General features: G+C 46.4%; 3 protein-coding genes across 3 annotated transcripts; all 3 read left to right on the top strand.

Annotated features, from left to right (window-relative positions):
• Positions 1–173: 173 nt before the first annotated feature.
• LOC131286277 (uncharacterized) lies at positions 174–6,651 on the top strand. The gene is made up of 5 exons (XM_058315209.1): positions 174–237; positions 4,334–4,443; positions 5,934–6,064; positions 6,148–6,431; positions 6,500–6,651. The coding sequence occupies exons 1-5, from the start codon at positions 174–176 to the stop codon at positions 6,649–6,651; spliced, it is 741 nt and encodes a 246-aa protein (XP_058171192.1).
• Positions 6,652–8,581: 1,930 nt separating this feature from the next.
• On the top strand, positions 8,582–10,833 carry LOC131284173 (protein takeout). Its single transcript, XM_058313027.1, has 5 exons — positions 8,582–8,654; positions 9,093–9,211; positions 10,107–10,362; positions 10,467–10,619; positions 10,685–10,833. Exons 1-5 carry the CDS (start codon positions 8,582–8,584, stop codon positions 10,831–10,833), a joined length of 750 nt encoding a protein of 249 aa, XP_058169010.1.
• Positions 10,834–18,686: 7,853 nt separating this feature from the next.
• On the top strand, positions 18,687–19,712 carry LOC131286055 (circadian clock-controlled protein daywake). The gene is made up of 5 exons (XM_058314918.1): positions 18,687–18,747; positions 18,820–19,060; positions 19,133–19,266; positions 19,327–19,476; positions 19,564–19,712. The coding sequence occupies exons 1-5, from the start codon at positions 18,687–18,689 to the stop codon at positions 19,710–19,712; spliced, it is 735 nt and encodes a 244-aa protein (XP_058170901.1).
• The last annotated feature ends 653 nt before the right edge of the window (positions 19,713–20,365 follow it).

Here is a 20,365-nt window from a genome sequence, read left to right as displayed (position 1 = left end):
GTCCGGCAGAGTTCAGAAGTTCCCGGCCCCTCCAGGGTGACATTCGACAGTCGATCAGGTTCATCCGGCCAGTTCTTCGGTGCTTCGCGGATAGTGCAGACGGTTTCGTGTTGTGTGTCGGTTGTGTGTTGTACTACTTCAAGCCCTTCAAATCGCCCCTTATTAACGCCACGATGCTGAAGTTTACCGTCGTGTTCTGCGCACTGGCCGCTAGTTTGGCCGTCGGACAGGAAGTTCGTAAGTAAACAATTGACTCTGCGTTATATAAAATTAAGAAAAACAAGTATCTCTGCGTAGACGTGTTAATGCGCTTACCTCAAACCCGCCATTTAATCTCGAGCGAAGGTAATGTTCGGTATATCTAAGCGGATCTCGTTCAATCGGCTTGATTTTTAAGCAAACGTCGTGAACTTGCCCTTCAAATGTGGTCAATCGTCCCTGGACGAGAAACAAGATGAGAGCAGCGCTGCTGGAGGGCATCTTCTTTCTATTAGCGGTGGTTCAGTGTCGGTCATTTGAAGGTTTTGTGAGTGTGGCTAACGACACGCATCAAGTCCTTCGGCTGATTGACTGAAATTAAGAAGTTGTGCTTTAAGCATGTTGATATCTAATAATAGATTCTGGGAATTTCCACCTTTATTGGTCGTTATGGTCCGAAGAGTATCACTTCGTCTGAGGCAATGGCTTCAGGTCCATTAAGTGACCAAGCTGATGAGCTTTAAAGTATATGGCAAAGAGGTATAATTTGTACTTTTTACCCCTACCGAATGATTGTTGGTTTAAGATCTCTTCAGGATAAAAAAATAATTTTCTACCTCTTGTCAACGATCGTTGGTTTTATACCTCCGCCAAAGTCCAAAGTGCCTTCCTATGTCCCTTAATACCCGGCACAGTGTTTAGTCACCATTGCGAAGCCAGTACGATCGAGAGTTCTCTCCTAACCGACACACGTCAGTGTTGCAACCGGAAAAATGCTAGCGCAAAACAATTCCACTTACGCTTGCAGCAGACCGAACGCAATTCACACACATCCATGCGGTTGCTAAAGCCGCAAGCAGAGTGCAAGCCCAAGCAGAGAGTTCGATACGGGGCGTGGAGTCACCCTTAGGCACTTAGACGAGACCCTCTCTCGAGAGGGATTGTTTCCTTTTCGGGGAAGCAAATAGCAGGAAGGGTGAAAACATCGCAGACATTCCCGATTACGTCGGCGAGTCGATCACGTTGGTGCGATAATGAGGGGCGTGAGAAAACTGCCAAGCAAAGGAAATAACCTTAGCCTTTGGGAAGGTGTCGGCCGGCACAGGTGCTGCATTGTGACGTTACTAGGCGAGCTTCTTTCTGTTTAGTATTCTGAACACATTCGTTTGCCAACGACCGAAGGTAATCGATCTGGATCGGTAGTATTTTCCTTCGCCTCAATGATGAATGAGTCAGTTTGGACTGAGGAGCGTTTAAATCTCTTGTCTTACATCTGCTGCTTTAGAATACAGAATTAGATCCCGTGGAGGAAGGTTCAAGAGTTTGGGACCAATTTCTTCACTTTCAACCACATCTTACATTTTATTCAAATGCATTCAGTTTTCTACTACTTTGCAGTCACCTTGAATTGAGAATGAGTTAAAATGTATGTTTCAAAAATAGAGCCACCACTGACGTCAAAGTGTGCTCCCGGTCACAAACCTTAATGGAAGTCGCATAATGAAGACATTAATGAGAGTCCTCCGTTGATGTGCCTCCATTCACAAGAGGACCCTATTCGCCCGATGTTGCCGGTGTCGACTCCACTCCAATGGGGGTCTTTTTATGTTCCCCACAACGATCATCAGCGGTTCATGACCACCTAACAGTACCCGTCGGCTATTCGGCGAAGACGTGGCAGACGAACTCCATTTGTTATTTCTCGCCACGGGTTCACTTAACGAAGTGTCAGTGGGTCAATGTCGAGGCACAGATGCGCCAGCCCATGACCGAATGGTACGGTATCTTCAAGGTCGCGTCCACGCCACACGACGCCTCATCTCCCATTCGCACCTTCTTCTCCCTGCAAAGGGTAAAAATCAAGCAAAAGAAACCTTCAACATCATACCTTCCCAGGCATTGATATTCATTCTCCCCTTTCGGGTTGCGCAACAGGCGCGATTACTTTCGAACAATTTCTCATTATTGTTAACCGACCCGTGCGTTGTTTTCCGTTCTCAATCAGCGCCAGGGTGAGTTCTGTGTGCTTTCCGGTCGGTTCGACTCCCACTCCCCCCGATCGAGTGCTCGATAAGCTTAGAATGCGTCAATCGAATCGCATTACTCGAGACTCACATTTTATTCTAGACCTTCCTCCACGGACGGTCAGTTCCGTGTCGGGTGTTTTTTCCCGGGAAGCACCCGGAATCAAGTGTCATAAAACATTCGCGGCAGAGGTTGGGGTGAGAAAATGCATCCGATTAGTCGTCAAATTACCCCATCTAGCACGTGTTCTTGGTCTATTAAACTCAATAGGCATAATTCTTAATTGAAATACACCTTTCCTAACCCGTCCTTTCAGCCGGCACGTTTAGCACGACCTGAGCGATCAGTCTCTCGCGTGTTTCTGTGTGTCTCTCCTAAACTCTAGGCTGGTAGAAAAAACAAACCCCAACGGTGACATGGAGTATTTTTATTTACTTTTCACAGCGAACACAGTTATGCAACCCCGTTTGTAATGGCGTCCAGTGTTGGGCGGCGAAAGATGGTGACCACCTGAGGTGGCAATGAGTACTTAACTTGGTGGAGAAGGAAAAATGTGCCGAGTATGAAAGAAAAACACAGCCCACACTGTGAAACGCGGCGAGTGAAAGTGAGGAAGTCGTCGGCCGCAGCCTGATTTGACACACAGACACTCCTTTAGGCGAAAGTAGGATGAATAATGGAAAATTATCACCGCCTCTGCCTCGCGGTTCAATTGGACTTCAATGTGGTCTATTCGATTTGTTGGTATATCTAATAGGAGTTAGAAATCACTACTTCCAAGCCACGTTCAAGTAAAGCTTAGTCAACTAAGAACACATCTTATCATACCAGGTTAAGGCGAGTCTAGTCTAACCTAGCACGTTCCGTTAGAGTAAACAGATTGATAACCTCCAAATGTCTGTGATTAAGGTTTATTACTTAATTTGAGTCCGGTCGCAGTAACCAAATGGACTCCTACGGTCGTCGAACCACGGCGTAGCCCCAAGAGACCCGTTAGCTGTCGAAGTGACTCACCTGCGTGGTCGGCGAGGCCTAAGTAAATGGTGTTTACACGCTAAACAGCTGGAGGACGTCCTTGGATGGTCCATGAAACGTCTTCACGGCGAAGTGCCCGCTGGCGCATGTAGTTCGCTAGCTGCTTAATGGTTAGGTTAGGCAATTTAAATCCAGCTGACTTTTGGAGGATCAGTGGAGGACTGGGTTTTTTAAGGAGGATTTCAAACCATATGACCTTTCATGTAGCTCAAAATGCCACAAACGGGCCGGCTAAATGACAATGGAGTAGATAAAGTAGACGATGTACTTAACTCCATTAAACATTAATAAAATAAATTATAGACTACTAACTACTCAGCTTTACTAAAGCCGCTGGATTAAGCAAACGACTGCGTAAATCCACTTCCAAACTCGTCACCGTTGGTTCCACTTATAAACTAGACCGGTTTACTGGAGGAGTACATGACACCTGACGTTGAATGTTTCAAGCGAACCATTTCCAGCACGAAATCGTCGATGTCTAAGCACCACAGACTTTGGGTGAAGTCGTTCAACTTTCAGCATAACCTTGATAGACCACGATTGCGATTGGTAAATTCCATTGCAACGCCATGCACCAGCTGCATCAGGGCACGTCTCGCCATGGAAGGTGAACAAACTTGTCACCGTCTTTCGTGATTTCCCACCGAGGTATGCGTAGTTTACGGCGAGTGATTATCTGGTTCAGTTACTTAGCAAAGCGTTACTCCGTACCGATTCTATTTGTATTCATTCTAGTTTTTTAAAGAGTAAAATATTTACTTATGTGTTGGCTCGCCATTAAAGCTTTGTAAATATCAGTGTACCTACAAAGTGCTTAAGATGTTAAACACACACTTTTGATTCCAATGACCACAACCTCGGCATGTTGCGTATTATTGCGAAATCTGAAATAATTTTTGCTCACGCCTCGAGATATTTGGAAGTCTCTCGAGGAAGTCAAACATCGTTGACTGAATTTAAATAAGCAAATAAACAAAGTTCTTCGAAAACTTCGCAATGGAGAGTAATATCAATAAAGCTGCTCAACAGGTGACTAATCTTCCACCATCTCTCGCTTTCTTCCCGCCAACAGCACGCTATATCAAGCAATGTCGCCGCTCGGACCCGGCCCTGCCCGACTGCCTGAAGGAAGCCCTCCAGCATCTTCGCCCTTATCTTTCCAGCGGTATCCCCGAGATTAAGGTAAGTGTCCGCAAAGTGTCAAACAGCGCCGTGTCCGGACAGAAGGTTAGCTTGTTCTGACAGATAGAAGCCCGAAAAGACAACTGCGAAGTAAAAACATGAGATGGAAATGCGTTCCTTCAAGACACGAGCCCAGACATACGCGAGGACGAAGACGAAGGAACCAAAATAGAGAAGAACCACACCGCCATGCCAAAACAGGTTTTAGTTCACTTTCGCTTAACCCTGCCGTCTCAAAGGGGGCGAATATGTTTTTCCCCCCTAGGCTTCCTAATGTGGCCGATAATTCTGTGTGTTTGCATGTGTGTGTGTGTTCCATTCCCTCCACCTTCACGGATCACAACCTCTTCATGGTCGGCGGCAATGCCACTGCTGACGCGATCGACTGACCACTTCCAACACCTGGTTCGATTATGCAACGTGGTGTGAAGCGGGCAACAAATATTTACCACTGCCGGCACAGTAAAACAAAAAAGCCCACGAAAAGCCCCCAAAAGTTCCCAATTCTCCCTTCCACCGACGTGCGACGATAGTGAAGTTCAGTGTCAATGGCGCCCGGCTTATATTCGTCACGACGCCCGGGTTGATGGCCAAGGTCCAGCGAGATTCGGCCCAAATAAATGAGTCCACCTTGCAGCAAACCGGGTTGCTGGGTTGGAGCTTCTTCCGACTCCGGTTGTTTCTTGTGTCGTAAATTATATGCAGATGAAGATGTTTTAGTCGGTGGATAGACGAAAATAGCTATCAGCTTAGGCTAGCTGCATTCCTTTACAATTGATGCATGTTTGTGTATAACAATTCACCTTGGAATTGATAATACATTAAGAATGTAATTTATTCTGCAACGATTGAGGATTTTAAATATTTAACTAAATAAAACTGATACGTTGCTATAATCACAGCATGCCATGTTCGAGTCGATAAATTGAATAATTACCCAGAGCAATGAACTGTAAACAACATCAAATAAATTATTACCCGATAAAAAATTATTGCGATCCATTCGCCATTTATGAATGCTCGCTTGCAATTAACGGTCGTAAAACTTTTAACTGCTTTCCGTGCTGCACTCAACCGAATCCCCAGCCGCCATTGAGTGCACTCTAAATGACAGATCAAACCACCTTCCTCCTTCCACAACCGATGCCGGTGTGGTGTGTTTTTATGGTTTCCTTATTGTTGTCCGGTTGCGCGTCCGGTTTCTCCCCCCGGTGCCGAAAGGAAATTGTTGCTACCGGTTTGAGCAGACGTGTACGAAACAAAAACCATGAAACTAATGTCACTTCTGACACTGAACCTAATAAAGTGGTTCGATGGCGCGAATAGGAGAGGTTCACGCGGGTTTCCTTTCTCTTTTTGTGCTTTTCGGCGGCCTTTTCGATTGAATGGTTCTATAAATTTCGCACGACATGCCAAGGAAGTGTGGGGTTGAGGGTTTTCTAACATCCGACTAATCGCCTTCCGTTCCCCTTTCTCCCGCTCCCCCACAGCTGCCCTCGGTCGAGCCGTTCGTGATGGATCAGCTGTCGCTGCAACTGACCGGCGGACCTCAAGGATATCGCATCAACCTGAAGAACATGGAAGTGTTCGGTGCGAGCAATTTCACCGTTCGTTCGATCAAGTAAGTGCTGCTTGCGTGAGCGACCTTTGCGCTGTTTAGAACCGTTTCTTTTTGAAATCACTTTTCATCGTTTCGTTTCGTAGACTCGCCGATGGAAACAAACCGTTCGAGGCGCGCTTGACCATCCCTCGGCTGACGATCCACGCGAAGTACACGAGCAGCGGCGTGCTGATCATCATTCCGGCGAGCGGCTCCGGTGACTTCGATGCCGTGTTCGATGGAGTGACCGCCGACGTCAAGGGTCTGGTGTCGACGAACGAAAAGCCGACCGGCATGCATCTGCGCGTCGAGAAGCTCGACCTCAACCTGTCGATCAAGAAGCCGCGCCTGAGCGTCTCGAAGATCTTCAACAACAACCGCATCCTTAGTGAGTGCACCAGGGCCACCCAACGTCACGACCCTTTTCTCTAACCATTACGATTTTCATTTCTGCAGCGGAAGCCACGAACCTCTTCCTGAAGGAGAACGGACACGAAGTCCTGCGGGCGCTGCAACCCCAGCTGCAGAAGAAGCTTTCGACCGAGTTCGCCGGCATCGCCAACCAGCTGCTGGACAACGTCCCGATCCACTTCTTCGTCGTGGACTAAACGGGCCGCGGAGGGTCGGGAAACAGTCGGGTTTGTTTCTTCGGGACGCGGGCATCATGTGATACTGTTGTTTTAGTTTGTAATAAGCTCAGACGTGGGCCTTTGACTCACCCCCTTATAATAACCGCTTTCTTCTTGCTGCTACCGAGCGGGAGATTTGAGACGCCTTTAAAGAGAAAGACAATTTGCAAAAACCTTTATTAAGCACGCATGAATATGGTTTCAATCAGTATCGTATCGGTTCTAGTGCGGGTCGATTCCTTATGCAAAATAAAATTCTCTACAGTACAAATAGACCCAACCGGCAGCCGTCTTAAATAGTAGGCACTGTGCTCTCAAGTTTATGAAATGGGAATGTTGGAAAATCGATGATTCATTAAATAAAAACTGAATAAAAAAAAATCAAGAGGACAACATTGTGTTAAATGGTTCCGTTGAGTAAAGAAAATAGATTCGATTGCAAAATAAAATATTTTATTCTAAATCAAACGTGTAGAAATATGTTTTCCCAATTTTAAAATGATTTGAAGGTTGAAAAAATAAGATGGTAATGTTTTTAGGTTAAACTGACCTAGTTTGATTTTCTTACTGACTTCTTCCGATAAGCTATCATAAAAAATCCTAAGTACAGGAATACCGGAAACCACTTTGAGAAACTCTGGCATCCGGAAAGCTCCCATAAAGCTTCTGTATTTCGAGCAGCAAAAAAGCTCACGGGTGCTGTGCGTGAAACCATCCAAAAGGCGCTTCCGTTCCAGCGTCGATCGAGTGGAGAAAGTTTCCGTGCGTCAGAAGATCGAGTGCAGCAAAAAGTGGCACCGGTGGTTCTCTCGCTTCCGACCTTTTGCTCTTCCGTCTTTCGCAAGAGGCTTCTCCTCGGTGGAATGGAACCGTTTTCTTCGGTCGACTCTCGCGGAAAAGAAAGTAGATAAAACAAACAACCGTCCGGCGTGGCGCGGTTATTCGCGAGTGAACCACAGCACCAACAGCATCGATAACAGCACGTACGCTACACCGAAGACCTCCTGAAGCAGACCGAGCCGTCCCCGAGGGTGAGTGTGGTGGGTTGAGAAGGGTTTTTTTCTTGTGCAAAAAACAAAATAAAGGTCCCAGCGGTGAAGTGCTTTCGTTGAACAATGTCTCAAACTTCGCGACCAAATACCGTTCAGATTGAAGTGTGTGGTGTTGCAACGTCTGGCATTAATTATTCTCTGCCAATAATGATGAGGCATAACGGGACAGGGGGAAATTGGTGGTACCGGTGTGCAGTAGAGTGTGTTTGTTTCTTCGCTTTGCTGCTGCTGTTGCTCGATTCCGGGAGTGTGTTGGGAAACCCCACTCGACAAGGATAGAAATTGGTTGCCACAACACCGGAAGTGAAATGTGACAAGTTCCGTAGCGGGATCACGTCGGAAGACTTTTACTTTCCTAAAATATTAGATCGATTTTTGTCGTGTCTAAGCGTGTCAGTTTGTTTGAAAGACATTGAGATGGTTTTTGATGCGAAAAAATTTAAAAGTTGAAGTAGAAAATTGCCTTTGTCATTTGAAATGTCCTCATCATCCGTTTTAATTTTATGGTCGCGAAATGGACAACGTAAGGCAAAGATTTCGTTCGTTAGCTCTATCTGTTTTCACGACATACGAGAACACATTTCGTATTCTGTGCTATTAAAGTTTATAGTGCGAACTAAAATTCAACTTCCATTTCATCTCATCGCCTCCATTTCAGCTCCTGAGCGTAACGTGCGTCACTGCAAATCTCAGATCGCAAGCACACCGAACGGTGCGCAGAAGTTCTTCAGCCAGCTCCAGCAACGGTACCGGCATAGCATCGACGATCCGCTTCCTAACCGGTACTACTGGTCGTGCAAAAGAACGCGTACCCCCTTGCGATTGCCGTTGGCCGTTTCCATCTTTCCATCAGCAAAATGACGATCACGGTGCGTTCGTTGACTCTGACGGCGATGATCTTCCTTCAGGCGGTCTTCTGCCAAGACATACGTAAGTAGCTCTGGCGCTGAAAAGCACACGAGATGGTCCGATAATAGGGGTGGGCTTCGATTATTGGAGCCCTGTCAGTTACATCTTCAAACCTGCGCCGCTTTCCATACCCTCGGCTTTCTGCTGTCAGCTGTTTTTTTACGCGAAACTCACTCGAACCTCAAGTGTTACGAAATACGAGAGGCGTACATCTTTTTATTTATCCTTCGTGTGTGTTTTTTTTTGGCGGGGAATGTTTTATTCACGTCACAGCTGAAACTACGCTTCGCAAATTGGCCACTTTCATTTGCGGATTTTTATGAGAGGTTTTCTTTTCATGAAGTCCACCATTTTTGACAAGTGTGTTATTATTCATCGGCAAGCCATCTGTGACACGCAAGATCTTTCATGTATACCGTTTTCTCATCCCTCCCGTGTTCCGCCTTCTGCTTCTTTTAGCCTACTACATGCATCGATGTGAAAGGGACGCGCCGGATGTGAACGACTGTCTGCGATATGCTGCGAACAAGCTGGCCAGTTTCATTCGCCGAGGAATCCCTGAAATCGGTGTCGTTGATGTGAGTATTATTGAAAACCATAAACTAATGTGCAAAACGTTATAGAGAACATACACTCGGCTTCACAGAGGCTCCGGAGAGGGGTACAAATTTGCGATCTAATCTCATCGTAAAGTGTTGTAGAACCGCACAGTTTAATGTTCCATCAGATACGATTTAACAAACCGGCTCCGGATGGAAGATCAAACGGACTTTCGCACGATTAAAACGTTGCGCAAGGGTTTCTGGAATTGTCTCACCCCAGAACGTGAGAGTTTTATAGATAAATTACACGAAACAACGAGCTTGGATGTATGCACACGAAACAACACTTCACCTAGATTATGGTAATTGAAATCAAGTGTAAGAAATCATGTCACTTCAGTGAGTCGGCAACGGCGTTGTGTGCCGTGTGTTGAAAGATTCCACATTGTTAGAAACACGGAACATGTTACTGTGAATCACCACAGCTTACCTAGATAGTCACTACAATTTAAAACCACCATTTGAAAACATTTAAAAGAATCTACAAATAATGTCACTTAAAACAACGTTTGCATTAAAAATGGTATACGTGCTTTCGGTTACAATAACTACGTAACGAACCGGGTTGGATCGATCGGTTTTGGGTTTCTCATTAATGCCTTTCCCCGGTGAAGCGAGACGAGAGTGATTTGAATGCTTGATGAAGGAACAGCGTTCTGATTCCCTGCATTCCCAAACTCCGTCCGATTGGTCAGTCGGTCAGTCGAGGCCAGTCCCGGAAGCGTGCCCATCGTCACGTACGCATTTTGAACTCGGTGGCCCAAGGGAACAAAGGAGGAGGAGAACTGGCTCACGCTCCCCCCAACCCCCCCCCCCCCACTTCACGACGCGCATACTTTATCTTTCTCGATTTCCCTGCCCTTTTTCCCAGGTGGAACCCGTCGTGGTGGATGAGATCAGCATCGCGCTCGGCAGCGGACCGGACGGCTATCGGGCCAGCTTCCGCAACATCGAGGCGTACGGCGTGAGCAACCTGTCCATCGTGAACGTGCGCTCCGACATCGACTCCATGCAGTTCCAGATGACGATCGAGATCCCGAAAATCAAAGCGACCGCCCAGTACCGGTCGTCCGGGGTGCTGCTGCTCCTGCAGGCCTCCGGCGCTGGCGAGTACTGGGGCGAGTACGGTAGGTGGTGGAGGGGAGCCCCGAATGGGCAGGGAAAGGATGGAATGATTAATTTACGATTCACTTTCTCCACACTCTCCACATCGTCGTCGTCGTCGGCGAAGAGGGCGTCAAGGCGAAAACTTACTTCAAGGCGACCCCGTACCAGGGCAATGACGGACAAACCTATCTAACGGTTGACCAGACGAAAATGGACTTCAGCGTGAAGGAGATCAAGATGGGCGTGGAGAACATCGCCAACCAGAACGCCATCATTCGTGAGTAGCGCCGGTTCGTCGCTTGCCGTCGGACGTTGAAATCATTTGTTTTCGGTATTTGTTAGACGCCGCGATGAATCTGTTCATCAACACGAACGCCCAGGAGCTGCTGAAAGAGATGAAACCCCAGCTGCGGACGAAGCTGACCGAACACTTGCACTCCTTCCTGCAGCAGATCTTCGATCGTATTCCGGTGGAACAGTGGTTGGACTAGAGGACGAACCCGATCGGCCGGGGCAAAACCCTTCCGGCATGGATCGTTCAGCTTTCGAGCTGGTATTTATTATATTTGTAGCGTAATAAAAACACAACAAAAACCTAGCGAATTCCATTCCAAACCCCCTTTTCATCCGGTCAACGGGAAACGGTTTCCATCGCCCTCCTACGTGCTAAGGTAAGACAAGGTTACCCATTTGATAGACCCTTTTTATCGCCCTAATTTCGATTCCGTTTTTACTACCGATTAACGTGCACTCGATCGTGGAAAGTGTGGTTATGACTCTCAAGTCTCAAGCAGCAATGGACGACGCAGTAATTCCATAAAACGCTTAGTGTCACCTGCTGGCAAAAGGATAGGCCGAGGTTAATTGAGGGCGATCGTGGCATTGATGTGCATTGTGTTGTGCAAAGGTTGTAAATGTAAATAATTTGCCCCTTCTAGACGTGTGATTGTGACTCTATACATTACAATTTTTATTTTCCATTACATTACAGTTCAAGGAATAGTGTAATAGAAGCCAATGGTTAAACTGTAGGATAGATAAGAATAGAAGAAAAGCTAGAATAGGAAAAAAGCATTTTAAAACACAACCTTAAATGAGTGTTTTGTTTCAGTTTGTAATGGAGGATTAAAATTCCTATTCTAAAGGAGCTAATGCATTCTAAGGGGGTTTCGCTTCTCAAGCAACACAAAGTTTACTTCAGAACGAATACCCTCCTCACAGGAGCACTCGTTAATCATGCCAAAGCAACAATACGATGTGCAAAAAAATCAATCAGCTGTCGGCTTCGATGCATAAATATTCAATCTCAAAACCCAACCCAGCGCACCGATCGTTTTCTCAAACGAGTTTTCTTCCCCAAACCGTCTCCTATCGCGCCGCTTACGAGCTGAATGATTTGCCTAATCTCACACCCGTTAATTAATCATTTAGTTGACTTTCATCATGAGATTGACCTTCACGCGGCCACGAGGCACCCGACAAACGAAGGTCGGGGGGCGAATTTTTCCAGCATGTTCTGCGAACTTCAGCCGGTTTCCTTGGCATCGGTCAAGCATGTGGCTTCATCAAAGAAATTACCCCGAACGTCCGCAAGGCGAGTCATCGCCGGAACAATTGCCAGTTCTAAGCAGAGCAGACCTGCCGGCTGACGTCAATTTGGCATGAGGCAGGAAATTTTTGACGAGCAAATAAACACTCGATCGGTTGAGCAAATTGTTTACGGAGCAGGTTTTATTTTCCGCTAAACACTTGTAGGTGCGCCTCGTTGTTAGCTTCTAATGATCTTGCACCATTATTCGGGACTACATAATTCCACCGCAGAACAAATATTTTACATTTGCGGAGTGACGGTGCAGGGCAGAAGACGTTCAAGGTCAGCGATTCGTCGACATCATCTCGTGTACCATTCCTAAGTCTCCGTTGACGATTACAGCTTCAGGTCGCATGCCTCAAAATTATCGCTTTCGAGCGGCTGATCTTTGAACGCCATTAATTGCAGATGCAATGTTATGCAAATGACCTGTATGAGAACAGTCGCTTGATTAAGCTACGTCTTTATCGGAGTGTCAAGGGTTAACTGTAGCGTTGGTGTCACGACTTCTTAGCAGTTCTCGATGTACTTGTACGGAGAAAAATAGTACAGGAAATATGTCTTTATCCAGTTGTTTACTCTGATTGACATAACAATCGTTCGTTCCGTCGTTTGAAATGGGGTTTCAAACAATTCCACCAAATGCCCTTTTTAACCTTCCGCAAGTGGGTTCGATGCGAGGCGATGGATTAGAAATTCAAACTGTGTCATTCGCTTCCTCGTCACGTACTTCTCGTGCGAATGTGAACGCTAATGCCAGGATCATCGCCCAGCAGCAGCAGCAGCAGCAGCTACCGGAATGCAGTCCATACCCGGCACGATCTTTTCCGCCGCTCGCGGCCAGAGGAGTTGACGTTAGTAACGGTTGCATCATTGTAGAAAAAAAAACCCCCCAGAACCAGAACACACTATTCCACACCCTTCCGACCCTTCCGACCCTTGTGGTACTCGAAGAAGCCAACGTGCCACCTGCGCCGCAATAATGTATTCCGGCGTGAGTAACGATCGCTCTCAATCGTTCCGATTCCTTCGTTCGCTCGGCTCGCTCGTTCGGTCGGTTTCGTTCTCATCCAGCTCCTTTTGGTGTCACCATTTCCTTCGCAATTTTTCCTTCTAACTAGCGGCTGCCACCCTCAGCATCCAGCAGCCCGGCACCGGTGCGCTATGCTTGCGGCGTACGAGCACGAAAGACTTGCGCGCCCCGTGCAAAAGGCACGAACCCCCTCGACCTGCGCCTGCGGTTTTGCCGATCGCTGCGTCGTCGTCAGCGCTGTTGTCGTCGTGGACGTCGGCTGATAGTGGTCGTCGTGCCACGCCGATAGAGGCCGTCTCGCTCCGACTCCGGCTGCCCTTGCCGCGGTATATAAAACTTATGTTTAAAGATTACACCATCCAGTCGGGCTGCTGAAATTCTCGCCACTCAGCGTTTCGGCGTTTCATTTGCAAAAACGTCCCCGAACCGATCGGACACGCGCGCGCGCACACACCAGAGATCCTGCCGACCGTTGGTACTGAGTAGCGATTGGCTCCTTCCGAAACGTCGACCGTTATTTCGCGCGAACCCAATGCGAACGCTGTGGCAAGCAGTCGAAGTCGTTGTTGCGAAGCGTACGTCCCTGTGGAGCAATAGTTTTCCCCTCTAATCCCACTGGGTTCAGAACCGTGCGAAGTTTTCCCTGAACCTCCCTCCATTCGTGCGAGAAGTGAATCGAAATCCGAAAAGTCACCCTGCTAGATTTGTGTCTGTGCATTTGCAGGTAAGTTCGAATGTGACATTTTCTTCCATTTAACTCAACTTGACTCCCTTCTCGGGCATGGTTTTCTGAGATTATCTGAGTCCCCCTGAGTCGTTAGGCGTTAGGAACGGGTCTCTGGGGCCATCGACACTCCGCATCACGGGCGGGGGGAAGTGGGCAGTTGCATCAACCCAGCAGCAACGATCGAGTGCACCTGCACCTGTTTCGGTGCGTTCCAAGGCGAACCGGTGCGAATTTTCGCGATTCCATTTGATCGATCCTCGGCACTCGGTGTGGTTGGTGGTTTCGATGAGTGATTGCGGTGTGTGTACGTATGGTATTTATTTTTTCACCCCGTGCATGTGTGTGTGTGTCGGTGTGTGCGCCCCGATGAAAGGGTCGTTTTGCGGTTGTGAAACCGTTACGGCGCCCCGATTCGCCTCTCGGTGGAGGCGCGAGGTGCCTCGTGGATGGAAAAGTGCTCGGTTTTTGCTTCGCGGTGGAATCGTTCCCATTGATGCCGTCGATGGAAGTGCCATTCCGGACGCTTCTTTTGGCTGGTAATGGAAGCTGAGACGATAAGGACTATGATTTACAACGAGTGACTTTAAATGGCGATTTAATTTTAGGGTTTTTGGAAGCTAGAATGAACGTTTTAATTGTTGGATAATTTCGAAAAGAAGGTTGAATATGCTTCATTTTTTAACAAATGCAATTATGAATTCAATTTCAAACACTTATAGAATATTACATTATTGCATGAAGATTTAGTGAAATTAAAAGGTTTGGATTATCTTAAAAATATTAAAAGCTAATAACGGAGGAACAACTGACAAGTGATCAACAAGTAAAACAAAGTACACATTAATGTTGGTCTTATGATTTTACTCATTGGTTCTTTGCAGAAGAATAATTATAAGGCAACATCCATAGAATGTAGACCTTTTGCTATTTAAATATGTTTTTATATATTTTTAAATATGTTTATCAAATTTAAAGGTGTTTATCACATGAATCCAATTTTTTTTTTTTTTATTGATTATGATTCACCATCGAAGATTGGTAAAGAAGAATTTAAATTTCCACCACGCGCTGCTTGATCAGCTATTTCAACATAATCTCGCCCGAAAGCTCGACGAGAGAGAGAACTTCCCTGACCCGCTTTGCGATTGCCACACCGCCACAACCACTATCCAGCCGTTTTGACTGTCGTTTGCCTCCACATTGTTTCTTTTTTGCCACATTTCCCTAGCGGAAACTCGCGAGGTCGCCTACTAGAGCTCGGGGCCAAAAACAAACAAAACATAGCAAAAACCGCTATCAGAAAACAAAAGCAATCTCTCTCTCTATCACGGCGCTTTCCTTAGCACATCGATCATCTGTTTGAGGGGAAAAAAGTATGGAAAGGGATGTTCGATTGTATGGGGAGATGTTGGGTTGGGAGGTGTCCAAATCAAAATAGCTCGACCGAAGCCGGTTTCAAATCGAATGCACGCTTCTTTGACCTTCTTGCAAGTTTCGGCACCCGAAAAACTGGCCGCAGACGCACGAATGGGAGGCTGTGTCACGAACAGTTGACATCTGTCTCAACCGGCATTGGGGTTCCTTTCCGCCGATACAAGCGAGAAGAAAAATATGCAACTTGTTAGGGATTTGTCACGAAGTTCGCGTCTGGAATTCAAGATCAATCGACGACACGAACAACTGCATTTTCAAGGCGATCGAAAAATTCGCACTCAACCTGCCGGAGTTACCTTCGGCTTCCCGCCCCAAAAGAATGCACATGCACCGTGAAACACGTGCTGCGTTCGGTAGGTCCACTGTTCCGAAAGCCGATAACAAGCCGACAGCCGATGACCAAAAGTGGTGGCGAAGCGGAGAAGCCACCACCAAAAACGTGCCAAGCCAAACTCTTTTCAAGGCTAAGCCTCTCGCAATCGTCACACTCTAGGTCGTCCCAGCAGTTTGTGTTCCACTCGGCTTTTTACTTTTCTTCCCCTGATTTCCCCTTTCCCTCACTCGTGCCTTCTCTGTTTTTATTTTCGTTATCGATGACATGCAACATGGCCAGAAGCCATATGCATGCGCCGCCCGATTTACACAAGCCGCGCGTAGAAATGGCTGCCAGATTCCTAGATTTTGGATCGTGCCTATGCCTCCCTCCTCCTTTTTGTGCTCAAAGGATAAACAGATCGCACATCGGCTGGCATCGGTTTGGGGTGCTATTGGCAAGCAAAGAAGGCAAAAAACCGGTTGCACTTCGACTCGATGGCGCTACTTTTGGAAAGGTCTGGCCCGCAAATTTGCGCCGTCCGGCTTCGCTTCACTTTCATCCGAACGGCGTCGACTTTGAACGGCCGGATCCTGGCGAAATAAAAATGGTCGTTCTTTGGCTGAAAATCATTCCAAATCATCAAACACAAATCTACCCTGTGTGTAATTATTAGTACAATATCAATACACCATATTTTCGCGTGTGAAAAATGAAATTTACCATCCTTATCTCTGCTAGATATACTATCACTACTCTTGTTCTCTTCATAACTATCAGCAAAAAGTTTTGATTCCACATTCTTCTTTTGAAGAATAAATTTAATTTTAATTTTTCAGACTTTGAAATATACGATAAATTTAAACTGATCAAAATTAGTAAATTACTTGATATAGAAAAGTTAAAGTAACACTCTTTACTGTACATTACACATATATACGAAAAATATGGTAATTCGGTAGAAATGAGATGGTATGAAGCAGACTTTAATTTTGTTTGATGATATAAAAATGGACGGTTTGAAAAATATTTGTTCATTGGATCGATTCTCTAAGTCAGTATTTAATTACTTTTATAGAAATAGTTTTCCCTTTTAGTGTATTTAATCTTCAACCTTTTAGTATAATGCTCCACTAAAACCTGGTGATGGAACCGGAGATCCTTCATGGCACTCGGTAATCGGCGTTTTGCCTTGAAAATGGGAATTAAGTTCTGTCACCTACCGCCGCCCCCTCCCGGGCCTTCGTCTCCGTAAGGTAATCTACCGTAGCTCGCCTGCGATCGCCAAAGCCGGAGTTGCCGAGATCTTCCAACTTTCGGTTTCGTCAGCGTGCAGCTGGTATCGGTTTCTAGTCCGAGCACTCGAGAGCGTGCGTGCAGCATGCGCATGGCCCGAATGCACCCGCCGCAAACCTTGAAAAGTACATGACTCCAACATCCGCCAAAGCGATGCGAACCCTGGGCGCCGCATCGTCGAGGACCGGTCGGAACTCGATGCCCGATCGCCCCTTTGGACGATGGAATGAAGCACACGAAACAAAAAACAGTAGGAGAAAAGGTTACTACCATACCGCGACGCGAGCGTGTGCTCAAGCAAAAAGAACCACAAACCGCCACCGTTCAGTGCTGGTAGTAAGCAGCGATCGAGACGATGGTGCAACGGTGGTTTTGCAAATGTGGGTTTTGTTTTTCTTTACCCCGTCGTTCCCTGCCTCATCTCGAGCGCGTCTTGTGCAAGTCCTGTGGAAATCCTCCGATCGCCTCTGGCATCGATTCGGTGTGAAGATGCACGGTTCGATTGAACCCCCCTCGAAGCAATATGCCATTTAATCGGCACTGTCAACCACTATTGGAATTGGTGCTTCCATCCAAGGGATGTAGTAAACCGCAGGTAAACATCTGGTGTCTTGTTTGTAGGTTTTATGCTGATGTAATGCTTGGGCAAACATCGACCCAGAACGTGGCGTCGTGAAACTTCTAAATCAATACAAGCTTGGTGTTTCAGAACCTTTTTGTTTTGATGTGAGTCAAAAAAAACCGAACCTGCCAACAAATGTAATTGTTTTGAATGTGAGAATAAGAACCAAAATCGATCATTAAAATTACACCTGCAAAGCAACCAACTTTCTACCAACCCCGGTTGCAAATTACTTGATTAGAATTTTATCCACCACCATGATTGAGATGGTAAACACCATTCTTAGGCGTAAACACCGATTTTATGGCTCAACGTACCAAAGGGCAATCGCTAATAATGATACTAGACAAGAAAGTGTCGGTGGGGTGATCGGACCGGATTGGAAATAATTATACATCCAATGTCAAGTTTCTGCAGAACGCCGAGCCAAGCCAAGAGATTACAATCGAGAACCACTTTCGCGAGCGATCAGAACACAGGGAGACCCAGCTGTGAGGGCAATTATCCGCCCTCTTTTCGAAAATTAACCGTTACACGGACCGAACACACTTTTGATTAGTACGCTTTTCAGCGTTATGCCGGTTTAAAAATAAATCGCGCGTAAGGAGAAACCTCCGAACCGGACGCATGACCGCGGCGGCTCAAACATTGGTGTACTGACCATTATTAGTACAATTAGAGAGATAAAAGACACCACATGCGACCGTTTCGCTGGCGCCGTTTGGAAGAAGGAGCGGGTGGGTTCCCTTAGAGAACGCTCGGATAGTTGGCTAACGATCAGGTCACAATGTCGGTGCGTGCCTAATTATCCGAGCCCTTCGCGACATGCTTCACTGAGCGGAAGGTTAAGCTGTTGGGGTCAGGTATTAGGTGGTAGAGTGCAATTGGTTTTGGCATCCGTCATCTGCTGCCCGCCATTGACCTCCATGGAAGGGATGCGGGGAGACCTCAGCCGCCTTCTTCTTTGGAGCAGTTTGAAGTTGGACGCCGGATGGGATGGTGCCATTTGTTTTCGTTATGTCTCAGTACAGGCGAATGGTTCATTAGTGTTCCACAAACATCCGTGGAAGTTAACTTCGCCTAGAGGAAAGGTTAAAATCAAAGGTTAGAACAGTTAGAACTCATTAGAGAAACATCGCTAGAACTAAGATTAAGCGACTGACATTAGCTGAACTACTTGACCTGACTGTTTCGAGGCTTATAATTAAAGCTAAAATACTTCTGTTAAGCTCCTTACGGGGTTATTTGTCAATTCCTGCTAACAACACTCTCAATAACGTCTCCTTCACTTTGCTTGCAGTTTTTGACTCACAATGAAACTCTACAACATGTCGTGGTTGTTGCTGGCACTCGTTGCTGCGATTGAAGCTACTAATGCAGTGGACCTTCGTAAGTTTTATCGACTCTTTCTTCGGAAGAATCTTTACTTAACATTCACCTGGTTCCCGTTCTTCTTTCCAGCGGAATATCTCCATGTTTGCCACCGGGAGGATCCTAAGTTGACCGAGTGCATGAAGGAATCGATCGAAACGTTACGCCCTCATCTGGCCCGCGGTATCCCCGAGCTCGACATTCCCTCGATCGACCCGATCCTCTTAGGGGACCTCATCGTGGCGGAAAGTGTGCCCGGTCAGGGTGTGAGCATCTCCGCGAAGGACATCAAGGCTTACGGCCCCTCGAACTTTAAGCTGAAGAAGCTGACGTGAGTGGACTTCCTGAAGATCATTTCAAAAAGGGTCTGAATTCTAAGGAGTGTTTGTTTGTTCAATTGTAGTGTCGTAGAGTACGGAAAGATCTACTCGTTCGAGTTGGAGCTGCCGCATCTGTACGTCGAGGGACGGTACATCGTGGATGGAAGGATCCTGCTGCTTCCGGTGAAGGGTTCCGGCAAGTTCACTGGAAACTTCAGTAAGTTAATTTATGTCGAAAATGCGACCCAAAGGATGTAACAAACCTGTCCCGTTTCAGCCCAAGGAATCGGTAGCGTGCGAATCAAGGGAGACCGCAAGCGTATCAACGGAAAGGATCATCTGTCGCTCGCCAAACTCGACATCAAGATCCGAGTTTCCGACGGACGGATTAAACTTGAAAACCTTTTCGGTGGAGATCGAGTGCTTGGTGAGTGGATGGAGTGCTAAAAATTGCAACATCCTTTCGTCAATTTGCTTCGTTCTCATTCTCACTCCCGCTGTCCCTCTCTTGTAGGCGAAATCATCAACGAAACCATCAACCAGAACTTCAACCTGCTCAGCACCGAGCTGATCCCGCTGATCGAGAAAGCCCTGCAGAGGATATTCAAGCGGACAGGCAACAAAATCCTGGAGCGCTTCCCCGAGGAAGTGCTGTTTCCCTGAGTGACCTGCTCGATATCGAGGACACCTTCTTCCCCACCCCTTGAACCGGCACTCTGAGCGCTGGCTTTGGAAACGTAATTTGTGATTAGTTGATGCTTAAGGGTTTATGATTTAATGTTTGCCACGGCAGTTGTTTTTGCATAATGTGTTGTTCGGTTCTATTATTTGTCATTTTCCTTTCTTTTTCTGAAAGCACCTTGCATATTATGATTTCTTGCATGGAACATCCAATTGCTACTAGTTGAAGATCGGTGGATTTTTAGAAAAATTTACCAGAGAAGAAATTTCTGTTAATTTGATAAACTACCGCAAAACAACTTGGTATTGGAACTGCTGCGGAATGGAAACAATTTAGTGAGATGTAAATAGTAAGTTTAGAAAACAAAAATGGTAACAATTGGGATCGAAGCTGTGGGAGAAATAACCAAAATGGTCTAAATAAAGCTACTTTGATCCGGAATAAGATTATCAATTTGAACTTTTACAGAAATCAAATGATGACGAAGTTTCGATTTAATTATCAAACAAGAATAAAGAAATTAATCAATAAAAAATTTTAGCACTATCGTTAGTCATCAGCCAAGAGTTAACGATAATCATCGGAACGCGTGGAACACGATTGTCCAGGACGCACACTTTTTAGGTCACTTTCA

Source organism: Anopheles ziemanni, chromosome 3 (assembly GCF_943734765.1).
Source record: "Anopheles ziemanni chromosome 3, idAnoZiCoDA_A2_x.2, whole genome shotgun sequence".
Taxonomy (NCBI): Eukaryota; Metazoa; Arthropoda; class Insecta; order Diptera; family Culicidae; genus Anopheles; species Anopheles ziemanni.
Note: the sequence above shows the minus strand (reverse complement) of the source record. Positions and strands in the feature narration are given on the sequence as shown.

Excerpts from the sequence above, each read along its gene's own strand:
- LOC131286277 (XM_058315209.1), top strand. The coding sequence starts at position 174 with ATGCTGAAGTTTACCGTCGTGTTCTGCGCACTGGCCGCTAGTTTGGCC. Across the intron at positions 238-4,333 it reads GGCCGTCGGACAGGAAGTTC|CACGCTATATCAAGCAATGT; the intron begins GTAAGTAAACAA and ends TCCCGCCAACAG. Across the intron at positions 4,444-5,933 it reads GCGGTATCCCCGAGATTAAG|CTGCCCTCGGTCGAGCCGTT; the intron begins GTAAGTGTCCGC and ends GCTCCCCCACAG.
- LOC131284173 (XM_058313027.1), top strand. The coding sequence starts at position 8,582 with ATGACGATCACGGTGCGTTCGTTGACTCTGACGGCGATGATCTTCCTT. Across the intron at positions 8,655-9,092 it reads GGTCTTCTGCCAAGACATAC|CCTACTACATGCATCGATGT; the intron begins GTAAGTAGCTCT and ends TGCTTCTTTTAG. Across the intron at positions 9,212-10,106 it reads CTGAAATCGGTGTCGTTGAT|GTGGAACCCGTCGTGGTGGA; the intron begins GTGAGTATTATT and ends CCTTTTTCCCAG.
- LOC131286055 (XM_058314918.1), top strand. The coding sequence starts at position 18,687 with ATGTCGTGGTTGTTGCTGGCACTCGTTGCTGCGATTGAAGCTACTAAT. Across the intron at positions 18,748-18,819 it reads TACTAATGCAGTGGACCTTC|CGGAATATCTCCATGTTTGC; the intron begins GTAAGTTTTATC and ends TCTTCTTTCCAG. Across the intron at positions 19,477-19,563 it reads CGGTGGAGATCGAGTGCTTG|GCGAAATCATCAACGAAACC; the intron begins GTGAGTGGATGG and ends CCTCTCTTGTAG.